At 39.3% G+C, this 16059-nt stretch overlaps 1 protein-coding gene across 2 annotated transcripts in view; it reads left to right on the forward strand.

Annotated features, from left to right (window-relative positions):
• Nucleotides 1-16059, forward strand: part of VIT (vitrin) — a 204950-nt gene that overhangs the window by 138210 nt on the left and 50681 nt on the right. For both annotated transcript variants that reach the window (XM_053711892.1, XM_053711893.1), the window contains exons 10-13: nt 4378-4440; nt 8064-8135; nt 10198-10287; nt 11710-11781. In XM_053711892.1, coding sequence (XP_053567867.1) covers nt 4378-4440; nt 8064-8135; nt 10198-10287; nt 11710-11781 — 297 coding nt within the window. The remainder of the gene's footprint in view (nt 1-4377; nt 4441-8063; nt 8136-10197; nt 10288-11709; nt 11782-16059) is intronic.

The raw sequence follows: 16059 nt of genomic DNA on the forward strand, positions 1-16059 counted from the left end.
GCATGCAATCTTAAAGAAATTTCTAATTTGCTTCTAGTATCAAATTATCTTTGTTCACTTTGTATCCTTTGTTGAAAAGCAGGTCGTGCACATGTCTGGACCAATATATGGCAGCGGTTTTGCAGGAATTGTATCTATTTACTAGAGCACTATATGGCAACACTATTTCCTGCCATGTAGTACTCCAGACACCTACCTAAGTATATCTTCAACAAAGAATATCATAGGAACGAAGCAAATTTAAAAATAGGAGTAAAATAGAGATTTTTTTTAAAAAAATTGTATGCTCTAAATCAGTGATTTTTAACCTTTTTTTTGCCGTGGCACACTTTTTTACATTAAAAAATCCCGTGGCACACCACCATCCCAAAATTTTTAAAAAATCACACATTGTAGCCTAATACAGCATATATATATACACATACAAACACACACACACATACTGTATGTATTGTGCTGTTATGCCATGCCTCCTACAAACTACCCCTGCACTGGGAGTAAAAAACAAGCAAAGTTTAAAAAATATGTGTTACGGTTGCCTCCAGGCTGGCTGGACGTTGGACCGTAGAAAAGGATGCTCCTAGCGCTCACCAAGGGAGCAGCAGCACCGTGGACACTCTAACTGCTGTGTAGCCACCATAAGTAACGCAGACTCCACGAACCACCGCTGCTGGGCTGGTATCTCGCCGTCTGCTCTGCGCCCTGGACCTACGACCAGGCTCCAGTAGGTGAACCTCTTCCTTCTGTAGCAATCCCTGTAGCTAAGGGAGTATGAAAAACATAGCAATCCCTGTAGTGATAATAGCTGTACCCTACAAACATGAGTCAAAGCTGCAAGTTAGAGGGTCAGAAATAGGTCTGATGTGCTGGAGCACACAGCCTCCTTTTTATTGAGGTTACATGCAAACAGGACACTCTCAGGGGGAGGCATAAAATCCCCCATCACACATTTGATATTAGATAGAGAGACACTCCCTTTGACAGGCCACAACATTTACTTCAGCAGATAACATTACACACAATAAAACAATGCAGTCCACCTTATCAATACTAGTCTGATTAGACAATGGGAAAGTTGATCACTAAACCTAATTAGAGCTAATCCCAGCAGACTTGTATTTAGAATAGGTTTCTTGAAGCTGAACAAAATTTAACTCTTAATGGCACACAATGAAACTGAACCAAGTGGGAGAAAGCCAGGGACAAGTCATTTCACAGGTCTGGGGACATAGTCTTAAAGGGGCATTGTTCACCAAAGTCACAATATGTCCCCAGACGGTTCTTAAAGGGCCACACACACCCATAGTCATGTGGAAGGAGGCTGGCAAATAGGCTTCTCCAAAATCCAGGGAAGCAGGGCAATTTTCCATTTAAAGGGCCAGTTACAAACAGCAGTTTGTAACATATCTCCCCTTTTGGAGGGAGACTAACCAGGCACCTGACCTTCTGCCGGTCAGTGCCTAAGTTAGTCTCGCAACCCACCCACAAATAATCGTTAGCAGCAAAGTAGCCCCCCCACAATACGTAGTACTGGCCTGTAAGTTCCAGGATGTAGGATGAAAGTGTAGCATCCTCGGCCTTCCTGGCGCAGCTGGGCAAATAGCTGATGGTACTTGGGGGGCAGAGGCCAGCGGCACTCTGCCCTGGTGCCAGCGCTTCTGCTGGGGTGAGGGGTTTGCAGGCCAGTTCTGTAACAAGGACAAGGTCTGTAGGGCAGAGGCCAGCAGCGCTCTGTCCTGATGCCAGCTCTTCTGCTGGGGGAATTGGGGCATAGTCCTGCCCGGTGGCAAAGGGAACGTGGGGGCCAGTGGGGGTTAACATCTCCACTGTTAACCCTGGGCCCAAGTTAGGAGTTAGCTGGGGAGGGGGAGATTGGCGTACCTCCTCCTCCTGATACTCCGGCGGCCGTTGGGAAGGGAGGTCGATGCTCTCCGCTTCCTGTGGAACATGCTGCGGCTGGGGAGAGAGACCGGTTGTCTCCTCTCCCTGGAAGGCACACTCCGGCTGGGGAGGTAGGTCGATGCTCTCCCCTCCCTGTAGCTGGGTCTGTCGCTGGGGATCTGGGCCGCCTGCCCAGCATCCCTGTAGGGCCGGTAGAGAGACTGCGGTCCCATCTCCACCTGCCTGCTGGGGGTCCTCCCAGGACCAGTCTATGAGGCCTGCTGCCTCTGGTATCTCTGGTTGGGGTTGGGGAAGGAGACCGGTTGTCTCTTCCCTCTGCACAGTATACTGCCGCTGGGGAGGGAGGTCGCTGCTCTCCTCTCCCTGTGGAACATGCTGCGGCTGGGGAGAGAGACCAGGTGTCCATACCCTCAAACTCCACAGTTGGCGCTCAAAGGCTCGTGCCGCTTCGTTCTCAGTAGCCAACTTCCGGATGAGGCGACTGACTACCTCCTGTGCAGGGTCTGGACCATATCGGACTAGCCGCCTCTTTACCTCTGGAACGAAATCAGCGCCCTCATAGCGACGGATCAGGTTGAGGTGCTCTTCACAGGGTTCTGACCAGTGTCTTGTCAGCTCCATGCTGCTGTAGGTAGGGACGCTGCGCAGTGGCTAGCGTTGCCCTCAATTACTCTCCTACGATACCAGTGCTGTTGTGGTGCTGCTCCTTGCGCTAGGACGCGATCCCACCGCTGCCGCCAAATGTTACGGTTGCCTCCAGGCTGGCTGGACGTTGGACCGTAGAAAAGGATGCTCCTAGCGCTCACCAAGGGAGCAGCAGCACCGTGGACACTCTAACTGCTGCGTAGCCACCATAAGTAACGCAGACTCCACGAACCACCGCTGCTGGGCTGGTATCTCGCCGTCTGCTCTGCGCCCTGGACCTACGACCAGGCTCCAGTAGGTGAACCTCTTCCTTCTGTAGCAATCCCTGTAGCTAAGGGAGTATGAAAAACATAGCAATCCCTGTAGTGATAATAGCTGTACCCTACAAACATGAGTCAAAGCTGCAAGTTAGAGGGTCAGAAATAGGTCTGATGTGCTGGAGCACACAGCCTCCTTTTTATTGAGGTTACATGCAAACAGGACACTCTCAGGGGGAGGCATAAAATCCCCCATCACACATTTGATATTAGATAGAGAGACACTCCCTTTGACAGGCCACAACATTTACTTCAGCAGATAACATTACACACAATAAAACAATGCAGTCCACCTTATCAATACTAGTCTGATTAGACAATGGGAAAGTTGATCACTAAACCTAATTAGAGCTAATCCCAGCAGACTTGTATTTAGAATAGGTTTCTTGAAGCTGAACAAAATTTAACTCTTAATGGCACACAATGAAACTGAACCAAGTGGGAGAAAGCCAGGGACAAGTCATTTCACAGGTCTGGGGACATAGTCTTAAAGGGGCATTGTTCACCAAAGTCACAATATGTCCCCAGACGGTTCTTAAAGGGCCACACACACCCAACAAAAGTCAATATGTCCTCAGGGGCACAATCTTCCAGGGGCCATAGTCATGTGGAAGGAGGCTGGCAAATAGGCTTCTCCAAAATCCAGGGAAGCAGGGCAATTTTCCATTTAAAGGGCCAGTTACAAACAGCAGTTTGTAACAATATGTCACACTGTTGTCAGTCTGCCGTGGCACACCTGAGGATCTCTCACGGCACACTAGTGTGCCACGGCACACTGGTTGAAAAACACTGCTCTAAATCACAAAAGCAAATGTTTGGGTTTCATATCCCTTTAACATTGCTATTTTCCTCAGTCGTTTGCACATTTACTTACTCTTTTATATTTTCCTCAGCAGAAGAGATTAGATAAATGAAACCAACGTTTCAGCAACTTATTACTATACAAAGTGCTAATCCTTGCTTTGAATACATCATTATGTTTAGAATTTATTTAGCGTTTAATATCCCTTTAAAGGGACAGTCTACACCTTAGTCATTTTACAGCCTTACTTTAGATTAAGCTGCAAATATCCTCCTGCTCCCCTTTCTATATCATGCAGAAGGAACAGTTAAAAAGTTATTTTAAAATGAATATTGTTTTTGGCCAATTTGAAATGGTTGCCAAGCTCCACCCACTGATGACATCACAATCTGGGCTGCATCTATGCACTCTGCTGAATAGCATTGACAGTCTGTTGAATCCAAATACTGAGCCTTTTGTTATTGGAAGCAATATGCAGCCCAGATCATGATGTCATAAGTGGGTGGAGCTTGGCAGCCATTTCAAATTGTCCAGAAACTATTCATTTCAAAATAAATGTTTTACTGCTGAATGATATAGAAAGGGTGCAAGAGGCTATTTGCAACTTAATCTAAGGCAAGACTTTAAGATGACTAAGGTGTAGACTGTCCCTTTAAATGTTTGTTTAAAAGGTGAACAGAATGTACTGAATAAAAGGAATTGTCTTAAAAGCTTTCAGGTCTCCAGCATCATCAACATATGCAAGTAACCGAAATGCTCCCCGAGTCAATGCAGGTGACATTTTCATACTTTTTTAAGCAAATGCTTTTTGCAAAATCAGTATGTTAAGTATCATATAGGACTAGATTACGAGTGGAGCACGTAATGTTGCGCTGGCATTACAAGTTAGGCACAGTGCGAATGTGACCTCGCATTTGCATTGCCTGGAACCCTTGCACTCACAAGAGAGCGCTTCCATAGGCTCCAATGGGAGCCTTGTTCTCATGCCGTCAGTCATGGCAAAGCACCTAGCGCAGCACAAGGGGTGATTTGCGCAGCGTTGGGCAGAAAAATAAAAATATATATGTATATGAATACATACAAATATATTAATATGTTTATATGTGTATATACTGTATATATATATATATATATATATATATATATATATATATATATTAACACATAAATATATATAAGTATATCAGTATCTCTGCCACCTTCTAACACTGTGTTTTTCTGCATTGTACTTTCAGATCTTTTCTGTTATAAGGTATCTTTTTTTAAAATTAAGCCTGCAATTGTTTTCCCTATAAAAGAAGGTATCATCTGTCTGTGTGTTGCTTTTGTTATTTTATTTGCTACCCTTTTTCTACATGTTTCTTCTGCATACTTTCAACTTGCTCCTGCTTATAATAAAATAAAAAAGCACCAGACTTCTCTCTTCCCATGAGACAGACATAAGATAAATGTTGCAAAGTTAGTTAGACAGTCTGTCTCATGGGAAGAGAGAAGTCTGGTGCTTTTTTATTTTATTATAAGCAGGAGCAAGCTGCAAGTATGCTCACTGTGGGGTGTGTGTGTGTGTGGGGGGGGGGGGGGCTCGGTTTATGAGTTCCTTATCACATGACCAAAGAACATTCCATGATTCCAGTCAGACCTTTGTTTCCCTTTTTTTTTCGTGTTTTTTTTTTTCCTACTATGTGAGGCAGTGAGACAAACTAAGCAGCAACAAACATACACATCGGAACATCAATGGTGACCGCTCAGCCACCGACATCCCTTTATCCTCCCACATTACTTACCCTAAAGTCGCGGGCGGGCACAACGCACTAGAAGAGATAGTCTTCCTCCACTTCTTACTCCCTCCTGAACTGTGCTCTTGGAGTGGGAGGAGACTGGACGGTGGTCCCACCGTGCTAAGTGATGTAAACCAATGCTAGTCAGCAGGTAACAGTCTGATTACACTTACAGTCACAGACTCTCAGGCGGCACTTGACGACACTGACAATTGAAGTTCAAACTTGACATGAGACTCAAGACAGAACAGCAGGGCGCCTGTTAGAATGTTTATCCTCCCTCCCTGTTCCCTTTGCTTGCCAAAGCACCGCTGGAGTCTGGGACTGTCTAATGTCTGGTGGAGGCTGTGAACCAAGCACTTTGCGCCCCCCATAATTATGCGCCCGGGCAACTGCCCCTGTGGCCCCCCACGCTACGCCACTGGTCTGACCTCTGGTTAATTGTGCTAAGCGCAAAGTAAAATTTGCAAGCTCGCGGGAGCATTTACCTGCCACTTGTAATGGCTGGTCGTTTAACATGCACCCGTAAACGGGTACATTTGTCCCTTTATGGGTGCACATTAAAATAGCTCTCCACTTTTAATCTAGCCCATAATCTTATTTGAAATTGTTTATTTTTAATGTTTCAGACAACCTTTAAAAATACAGCATGACAATCAATTAGCTATAAATATTCAAGGAAGGTTTAAAAGGACAGTGTATGCATTTTATTTTTACACAAAGTCACATTTTACTATATGTTTAAAGGGTGATGAAACCCATTTTTTTTCCTTTTATAATTCAGAAAGAGTTTACAATTAAAAAAAGTCCAATTTACTTCTGTTACTTTGTTCTGGTATTCTTTGTTGAAAAGCAGATGGGCAGACTGAGAAGAGTGCACTTCTGGAGCAATTTGAAGAAGCAGTTTTGCAAAAACAAAATACTTTTAATACTGTTATACATGTGCAAGACACTAGATGGCAGCAGTGTAATGTTTTAGACCTGTGCGCACTACCTACCTAGCTATTCTCTTCAAAAATGAATACCATGAAATAAATTTGATAATAGAAGTACATTGAAAAGTTATTTAAAAGTGTATGCTTTGTCACAATCATGTAATAAATTTGATTTTCATGTCAATTTAATGCATAGTCAAAGCTGCACTGCTCAAACACACCCATTTTGCTCCAGATATGGCACCATGTATGCCTGTTTCTGATTGGCTCACCATTTGGAGTGGTAGAGTGGAACAGCTCTCCTATATTTTTATAGGGACATGAAGCAATGTTTCATAATTCAGATAAAGTAAAAACATTTTTTTAAAAAAAGCTTTTGATTTGCTTCTTTATCAAATCTACTTTATTCTCTTAGTACCCTTTGTTGAAAAGCATACCTTGGTAAGTTCAGGGCGTGCATGTCTGGAGCACTATATGTCAGCAGTTTTGCAAGAATGCTTTCAAGTATGATATGCATAATGCAATGTACAAACACTGTGGACATATAGGGGACGATTTACTATGCAACGTATGCTGCAGTTTCTGCGCAAGCCTTCAAGTTCGCCGGAAACCAGAGTTAAGAAGCAGCGGTCCTAAGACCGCTGCTCCTTAACTTGTCCCCCACCTCTGAGGCGGCGTACAGCAATCATCCTGATCGGATACGAATGGGATGATTGACACCCCCTGCTAGCGGCTGATTGGCCAGGAATATGCAGGGGGCATCATTGCACAAGCATTTTGCTGTCGGCATTTATCGATGTGGGGCGGACATGATCCGCTACAGCAGATCATGTCCGCTCACACATTCATAAATCGGCCACATAGTTCTCAAAAGCATTCTGCTGCCACACAGTGGTGCGGCACATGCACACTACCTACCTAGATATTCTCCACAACAAAGACTAACATGAGAATGCGTTTGCTCTATCATGAAAGAAAAAAGTTTTAAAAAAAAAACATTATGTCCTTTTCTATAAGTCTAGAGCCATGAGTGTTCATTTGTTTGGAACAGCTAAAATCATAAAATTGATTAAGGGCTAGATTACAAGTGGAGCGCTAATTTATTGTGCGCCTGCAAACGGGCAAATTTGCCAATTCGCGGGCGCTCAATAAAAAACAGCCATTACAAGTGGCTGGTTATTGCTACCGCACGCTCGCAGATCTCTGGTTCATTTTATAAATGCCCACTAAATGTCCCCAAACTTAAGTGTTAGTTTTCTTTAAAAAAAAAAAAGTAGGGCGTTAGAGAAAAACCAGCACTGAAAATTGCCTTTATATAGCGGTCTATGGCAACTGTGTGTTCTCTGTAAATATACAGTATATGTATATGCTTATAAACATAATTATACTGTATATGTTTATAGTTATATACATATACATATATATTTACACTTTGCTGTCATCGCTGTGCTACTTACCCCCCTCGCTGCGCTAGGCTCTTATGCCGTGTGTGTAAGCACGCTCTCGTTCACATTGCTGTCAACTTGTAATATAAGCACACATTAGCGTGCGCTGGTATTACTCAGTGGAGCGCAAATATCTCATTCACAAAAGCGTTAATTAGCGCTCCACTTGTAATCTGGCTCTAAATTTTATATCTCTAAATGATCAAACATTTTGTCTTTCTTTGTCTACATTAACATAGGAGTTCCAAGACAAGACTCATCAGTGTCCTTGCGTAAACCTGTAGGAAACCTTCCTTCATCTTCTGGTTATGGTAGGCTTTGCAACTTTTCTAAAAGCAATATCTATCATCTATCTATTCATTATCTATCCTGTAGCTCTCTATTATCTATCATCTATCTTCCTTTCGATCTATCTATCTATCTATCTATCTATCCATCTTTCTATCTATCATATATCTACTTTTCTATCTATCTACCTTTCTGTCTATCTATCTTCATTTTATCATCTATCTATCTATCTATCTATCTATCCATCTATCCATCCATCCATCCATCCATCTATCCATACATCCATCCATCCATCTATCCACCTATCCATCCATCTATCCATCTATCAATCCCTCTATCCATCTATCCATCCATGCATCTATCCATCTATCTATTTTTCTATCTTTCTGTCTGTCTACTTTATCTGTCTGTCTGTCTATCTATCTACTTATCTATCTGCTTGTCTGTCTGTCTATCTATCTATGTTTCAAATAACGGGGGGAAAAACAACAAAATAAGCTGCAGATAAATACAATAGATACAAGATTCCACTGCTGCATGGGAACTTGGTCATACACTAGAACAATTACCCTTTATACTTTAATCTAGTTTTCCATGGAAGCTGCCATGAAAGCATTTAACAGCTTTTGATATAGTTAGTTTATGAGCTCAGTGCAGTGAGTTTGAATAAGTGAATAATTTTGCTTATTTCATTTGTTGCATTTTAGTCTTCATTAAAGGTATAAAAAAGTCAAAATTAAACAGACAGAGAATGTAATTTTAAGACACGTAAATTCACCTCTGTTATAACATTTACTTTGCTCTCTTGGGTACCTTTGTTGAAAAGAATATGTAAATATCCTCATCAGCAATGCACTACTGGGAGCTAGCTGGTGACTGGTGGCTACACACGTTTGTCTCTTGTAACTGGCTTACTAGATGTGTTAGCTAGCTCCCAGCAGTCTATTGCTCTGGAATTTACTTTAACTATGCTTTTAATATATTTACAGGTGTTAAACACACAGTTATAAACAAGCAAAAGTTCAATAATAAAATGTTTTAACTATTTTTGCGCTTTTCTATCCTTAAAACTAAAGATTGGTACGAGCACCACATCATTTTAACAGTAATCAATAAGAAATGCAACTTGTGCAACAAAAACAATGTAGCTACAGGCTGCTGATAAATATGAAATTAAGTGAAGACTGTAAAAGGGATTTTGATACTTCTCTAGGAACTGAATATAACAGTTATATTAAAGGGACACTGAACCCAATTTTTTTCTTTTGTAATTCAGAAAGAGCATGCAATTTTAAGCAACTTTCTAATTTACTCCTATTATCAATTTTTCTTCGTTCTCTTGCTATCATTATTTGAAAAAGAAGGCATCTAAGCTTTCTTTTGGTTTCAGTACTCTGGACAGCACTTTTTTATTTCTTGGATGAATTTATCCACCAGTCAGCAAGGACAACCCAGGTTGTTCACCAAAAATGGGCCGGCATCTAAACTTACATTCTTGCATTTCAAATAAAGATACCAAGAGAATTAAGAAAATTTGATAATAGGAGTAAATTAGAAAGTTGTTTAAAATTTCATGCTCTATCTGAATCACAAAAGAAAAATTTTGGGTACAGTGTCCCTTTAATCAGATTATATGAATTCACTAATGACACCAATGGAGCTTTATTAGAAGGGAGAATTATATTTAAAACTGAGGATTTCTGTTCTCCAAACAGTTTGACAAATAATAAATTCCTGGAACATCCTATTTAATAAGCTGAAGTAAAAATTGTAAAAAATACTTGTTAAATTCAGCAAATCATGACTGCTGTGATCATTAGTAAATGTATAAATGCAGATAAACTTGTTAATTGCTAAGTGAAGATTTTGTAGTGAAGGGTGGACATTTATAGAGACTTGACATTAGTGATGCACATTTTCATCTCACAATATAATCCGATTTATAACACAGCCCTAGTACTTTTATTTTAGATACAAATGTTAGTTTTCTACAGCCTAAACAACATAGGTAATAGTATTATGGAAAATGATGTATGTTACACACTAATAAAATTGCATCAATGATTATTTCTGACCTGGTAACAGCTTACAATCGCGTGCAGCAAATTCTGGCAGAAAAAGCAGCAGCAGCTGCGGCGGCAGCAGCGGCGGTAGCAGCAGCTAAGGCAAACCCAGGTAAGAACCAATATATGAAGGAGATGATTAATATAGAAAGAATACAGTTTTCATAAAAATGTAATTTAGCTTATATGTATATATATATATATTTACAAGTGTCATTTAAAATGTATGGGGAGACAAATCCCTGGAACAGTGTCTGAAGACAAATTATTGCCATTATTTTAAGAAATATAAATGTTTTTAATAAAGCATTCATAGTATTGGGGGAAAAAGAATATTCAGATATAGAAAATCCTCATTCCTGTATGTTTTAAAAGGACAGGACAAACATTGTAACAAAACTTCCTGCAGTTTTCCAATAGATTAAAGTGAAGGTAAAGTTTTGCGTTTTTGTAAGCTTTATTATATTAACCATCTAGTATATAGTAAGATCGCTAACTTTTTTAAAAATATTTGCATATATATGATTGTATAACAAACTGTTTGTATTTACGTTCTCGGCCGGTCTTCACTCCTCCCTCCATGTATTTCTGGGTTTTTCACTCTATTACGTACAGAGCGGTCCCACCCGCTCTATACGTACTTCAAAAGCGCGTTCCCGATGGACGGACAACTTGCGCATGCGCACACCGTGCCATACATGCAATTTGCGCCTGCGTGACTGAAATCTGGAGCGAGCCCAGCTTGGAAGGGGGAGGAAGTAAAGCCGACGCATGCGCAGAACGTCAAGCAATGTTATGACGTCAAATGACGGCCGCCTAACGGCCAGACATACTATTGGCTAAATGAAGAACGTGACCGGACTGCCAAAAAAAAAAACGGGCTGTTTGTCTAACGATTAGAATTGGAGAGAAAAAAGCTGATAACTCGGTAAATATATTAAAATAACAAAACTGATGACTTAAAGTACCCTTAATTTTATATGTATTTACATTTGCAATAATCGAACCTTGTAAAGTTTACCTTCACATTAATATATCAGCAGGGTCTGAACATATTAACACCTTGTTTTTCTTACCTCAGGAAAATTCTTGTTTTCTTTGCAGAGCATTGTTTCTTTTTATTTTTTTTCTGTCTGTTTCTCAGTCAAAAGTCTAGTGTTATTAGAAAAATTGTAGCCTGTAACAAGCTAATCTGAAATCTGATTCTGCTTGAGCAGCAATGGCCCCCCTAAAATGATGGGCCAGGTAGACGTGACGAACCCGGTAGTTACGCCCCTGGTTGGCCAATATCGCAGTAGTGACAGGGCAGCAAGTTTCATCGCATCAAGTCTGCTCTCTTTTTAAACATGTTAATATAATTAAACAAGACTGAGGAAAATATAGCAATTTATCTGTCATAGTTGTGCAGCATAATGAAATCATCTAAAAATGATAATATGAATATATTTATTTAAACTTTTGTGGAAACACCAGTGTTTTACATTAATTTAATGTGCAAATCGCTCATCCCTGTACTTTTGTTTTTATTTACAAGCTCCCCCAAGAAATGACTGGCAAAGTCAAAACCAAAGAACAAATGTTCAGACAATCCTACAAAAACCAGCAGGTATGTTATTCAGTAGGTTATTGCTAAAGTATTCAACAGAAATAATTCAGGATTTTTTAATTAATTTTTTTAAAGGGCCAATATAGTAGAAAAATTACACTGCAAATACTAGGCAACTACTGATTGGGTCAGCAGCCACGTCCACTCAGGACCATGCTAGACATACGGCTCTGAAGCACAGCTATTGGCTAAGAGGTGGAAACGTCACCTTATTGAAAAAAAAAATGAGTTTTACTTTGGGCGGCCAGAGGGGCTTTGTGTAGTAATAACAGAGGAACAAAATAAAGGTCCTGTTAGCATAAATGAATGAAGGTCTCGTTTATATCCTAGAATTTTGAAACGCTAGAATTTACCATCACTTTAATTTACAGTTAGTAAACCTCCCTCATTTCATCTATTTGTGATAACAAACCCTTTATGCGATGTATGTAAAATTAAAAGTACCCATTATAATGTCTGCTATACAGTTAAAAGTAAAAAAAAAATACAAATTATTACAGTCAGTAGAAAAAGAAACACATTAATTTTGTAGGACTCATGAATCCAACTCCGATAGACAATGTAAATCTCCACATCATTATATTAAAGCTCGGCTTTATTTTGGCATCTTATTAAAGGCATAAAAAAATAGTACAAAATGGGATCTTAGGTCCTGCTGCATCAAAAGCACTTCATGCCCAGAGGGAAATTGTTCACTAATACCCCAGTTGGTTTGTTAAAGCAACTTTATAGTGTACAATAAAGGGGCATGAATGAAACCCAACCATTTTCTGTCATGATTCAGATAGATCATACTATTTTAAACAATTTTTAAAGAACTTTCTATTATTAAATTTGCTCTTGGTATTCTGTGTTGAAGAAGCTGCATTTCACTACTGGGGGCTAGCTGAACACATGGGTTAACCAATGACAAGAAGCATATGCAGCTACCAATCAGCAGCTAGCTCCCAGTAGTGCATTGCTGCTCCTGAGCCTACCAATATGCTTTTTAACAAAGGATATCAAGATAATGAAGCAAATTAGATAATAGAGGTAAACTGGAAAGTTGTTTAAAATGACATGCTCTATCTGAAACATGGGAGAAAAAGTCTGTGTTTCATGCCCCTTTAAACCTTAATAATTAGCTAAGTTAACCCTATTGAGTAGCACATTAATATACATGAGATACATATCATCAGATGACTCAGAATCAAGGAAAAAAAGAAAAATCCATCTTGCAAAATACTAAAAGGGACAGTCTATAATATAATTTTTATTGTTTAAAAAGATAGATAATCCATTTATTATCCCCAGTTTTGCATAAACAACACAGTTATATTAATATACTTTTTACCTCTGTGATTACCTTGTATTTAAGCATCTTCTGACAGCCCCCTGATCACATGAATTAATTTATTATCTATTGACTTGCATTTAGTACTGTGTTGTGCTAAATCTTAAGTAACTCCTCGGGCGTGAACACAACGTTATCTATATGGCCCACATGAAGTAGCAGTCTCCTGATGTGAAAGACAAATAAAAAAACATGTGATAAGAGGCTGTCTGTAGTGGCTTAGAAACAAGCAGGAATTTAGAGGTTTAAATAAAGTATATTACTATATCAATGTTGGTTGTGCAAAGCTGTGGAATGGTTAGTAAAGGCATTATCTATCTTTTTAAGCAAAAACTATTTTAGTGTAGACTGTCCCTTTAAAGGGGTATGGTACTATATTTTCCCCCTTTAAAAGAAACCCAAAATATTCCTTTCATGATTTAAATAGAGAACACAATTTAAAAAAAGTTTCCAATTTACTTCTGTTATCAATTTTGCCTCATTCTATTGCTATTCTTTGTTGAAGATACATCTAGTTACGTAACTTGCATATGTCTGGAGCACTACATGACAGGACATAGTGCTGCCATCTACTGCTCTTGCTAATGTATAACATTGTTACAAAACTGCTGCCATATAGTACTTCAGACACGTGCACGCTCCTGAACTTACCTTCCTGTTTTTCAAAAAAGGATAACAAGGAAATGAAGAAAATATGCTAAAAAAAAGTAAATTGAAAAGTTGTTTAAAATTGTATGTCTTATCTGAATCATGAAATAAATGTTTGAGTTTTATATCCCTTTAATGTGTTCCTAATGATCCATTTTACCTGCTGGAGTGTTTTAAATTGTGTACATATCACTCATTTACCTTTGTTTTGTCATTTGAAATTGCTGAATTTACCTGTCAAAACCACCACCTCTACTGAAACTATGAATACTTCTGTATTCTCTAAAGAAAATCTCTGTAAACAAGAATCATCATCAGCCCGGTGGAGTGACAGAGGATAACATTTGCCCTTTATAAGTATCAGCCTTTGTGTATCAACAAAGAGATAAGATGTGGAGGCAAATAAATCCATTTTTATGCAAGCTCAGACCATTTAAAGGGATTGTGTTTTCAATTAGGAAACACAACTATTTCATATACAAAAATAAACATAAATTAGTTTTCCCAATATATGTTATACTATGCAACTGGTACAAGGCATTAGAAATGCATTAATGGGAAAACAATTTAACAGTACTATGTATCTTTAAATGATCAACAAAAACTCAATAACAAATAGTCCTTTGACATAAAAAAACACGTATATACTGTATATATAATAACACTATTGATTCTGATTATTACAAAAATATTGTCATTTTAAATAATAGTGATCTGAATCTATTTAAAGGAGTGTTAAACAGTAAATACATGCTGGACATATCAATGTATTCATTGCAAAGATTGACAGTGACTAATAATTATATTAGTTGTTTAAATATTGAAAATATAAAAGTAAAGGTTTTGTTTTTATAAATACTTTGGTTTCTGTAAAATAATGGGCACAGCCATGTTTGAACTAGTTTTCTATTTATCTCTGTGCAAACAAAGCTGTGTGGAATCCCTTTTAGATTATCTAATGTTCCACACAGTCTTTTTTTGGACAGTCTTTTTGTTTTATATCTGTCCCTTCAGCAGGGGAAACAGATAAGAGGGAGGACATGGCTATTACTTTATAGAAACTCAATGGAATTTCAGAGTTAAAGAGACATTCCAGTCAAAATTTAAATGTACATAGATTAATTGCATCTTTGAATAGAAACATAGAAACATATTTACAGTATACATGTATTAGCAAAAATGCTTTTTGTAAAAGTTTTTTTTTTTGATAGAGAGCTTCCTTCTATGCACAGTTTACAGTCCTCATCTGGGTCTTCTATTGTTTTATTTTATTAGGAGTTATACGATTTATTTACTGCATTCTGCACGTTGAGGGTCTCCATTCTCAGAGGATTATTAACACACTCTTGCTGTATTATAATTTCCCCTTGTATCGCCTATTTGCAACGTGAGGAGCTACATAGATTTATTCCATAGTTTATCATTCAAACATGAACGCAAAGATTAGGCTTCTAAAGGGTGTAACAGCAGTTGTGACGTGCAATGCATTCGTACACAAGATTTATAAGTTGCTCTCCTATATAAGCCTCTTGAGCCCATTCTTGAACACCTTTGTTTATAGCTAAAAGGGTTTCAAAGCTTGTACAAATGTTTTTTACTTCCTCTTAACCCACACATTTATTGCCAGTATATATTCACTAAACAACATCCATAATTCCCTCTATGTCTTGCTTTGTATATCCAGACAATTCTAATGAACCAACAACAGTCACTGGATTAATAGGGCATTTTATGCAAAACCTGCTGTATTTTATTCTTGCCCTCAAAGGGCTTCCTACTTGCCCCTTGCGTAACGTCCTGCAAGGGGCTGTTTCCAGGTAGCTTAGTTTGTCCCTCTTCCAGGTGGTTCTGAGAGGTTAGCCCCACAATCTTTAAGCCGATCCGGATAGCACCAACTTGTTGCGCCAATAACTCCAAACCTCCTGCTCCCAACACAGCCCCACCAGGTAGTGGAGTGTATGCCGGCAGTTCTCGGCTCTAACCTAGGCCTTGGGGTCAACACAGTGCACTTTGCCACGCAAGTAGGCCCCGCTCTCATTTTAAGGTCTGGGGTTAGCGTGTGCTTGATGCTTTTAGTAGCCCCGCCTCCGAAACTCAGACATGACGATCATCGCTTCTAGTAAAAGTTATTGCTCTGCACGTGCATGTGAAACATAGCTAGATATTCTCAGTGCACCAGCATGTTAAATACTGCAGCTGCTCAGATCGCCAGTGGGGCTTGTATCATGCAAGCAATTTATAAAGTGAGTCATTACCTGATGGTACAAGCACCTTAGGCTCTTTGAGCAAGTGCTGTG

This window comes from Bombina bombina, chromosome 4 (genome assembly GCF_027579735.1).
Source record: "Bombina bombina isolate aBomBom1 chromosome 4, aBomBom1.pri, whole genome shotgun sequence".
Taxonomy (NCBI): Eukaryota; Metazoa; Chordata; class Amphibia; order Anura; family Bombinatoridae; genus Bombina; species Bombina bombina.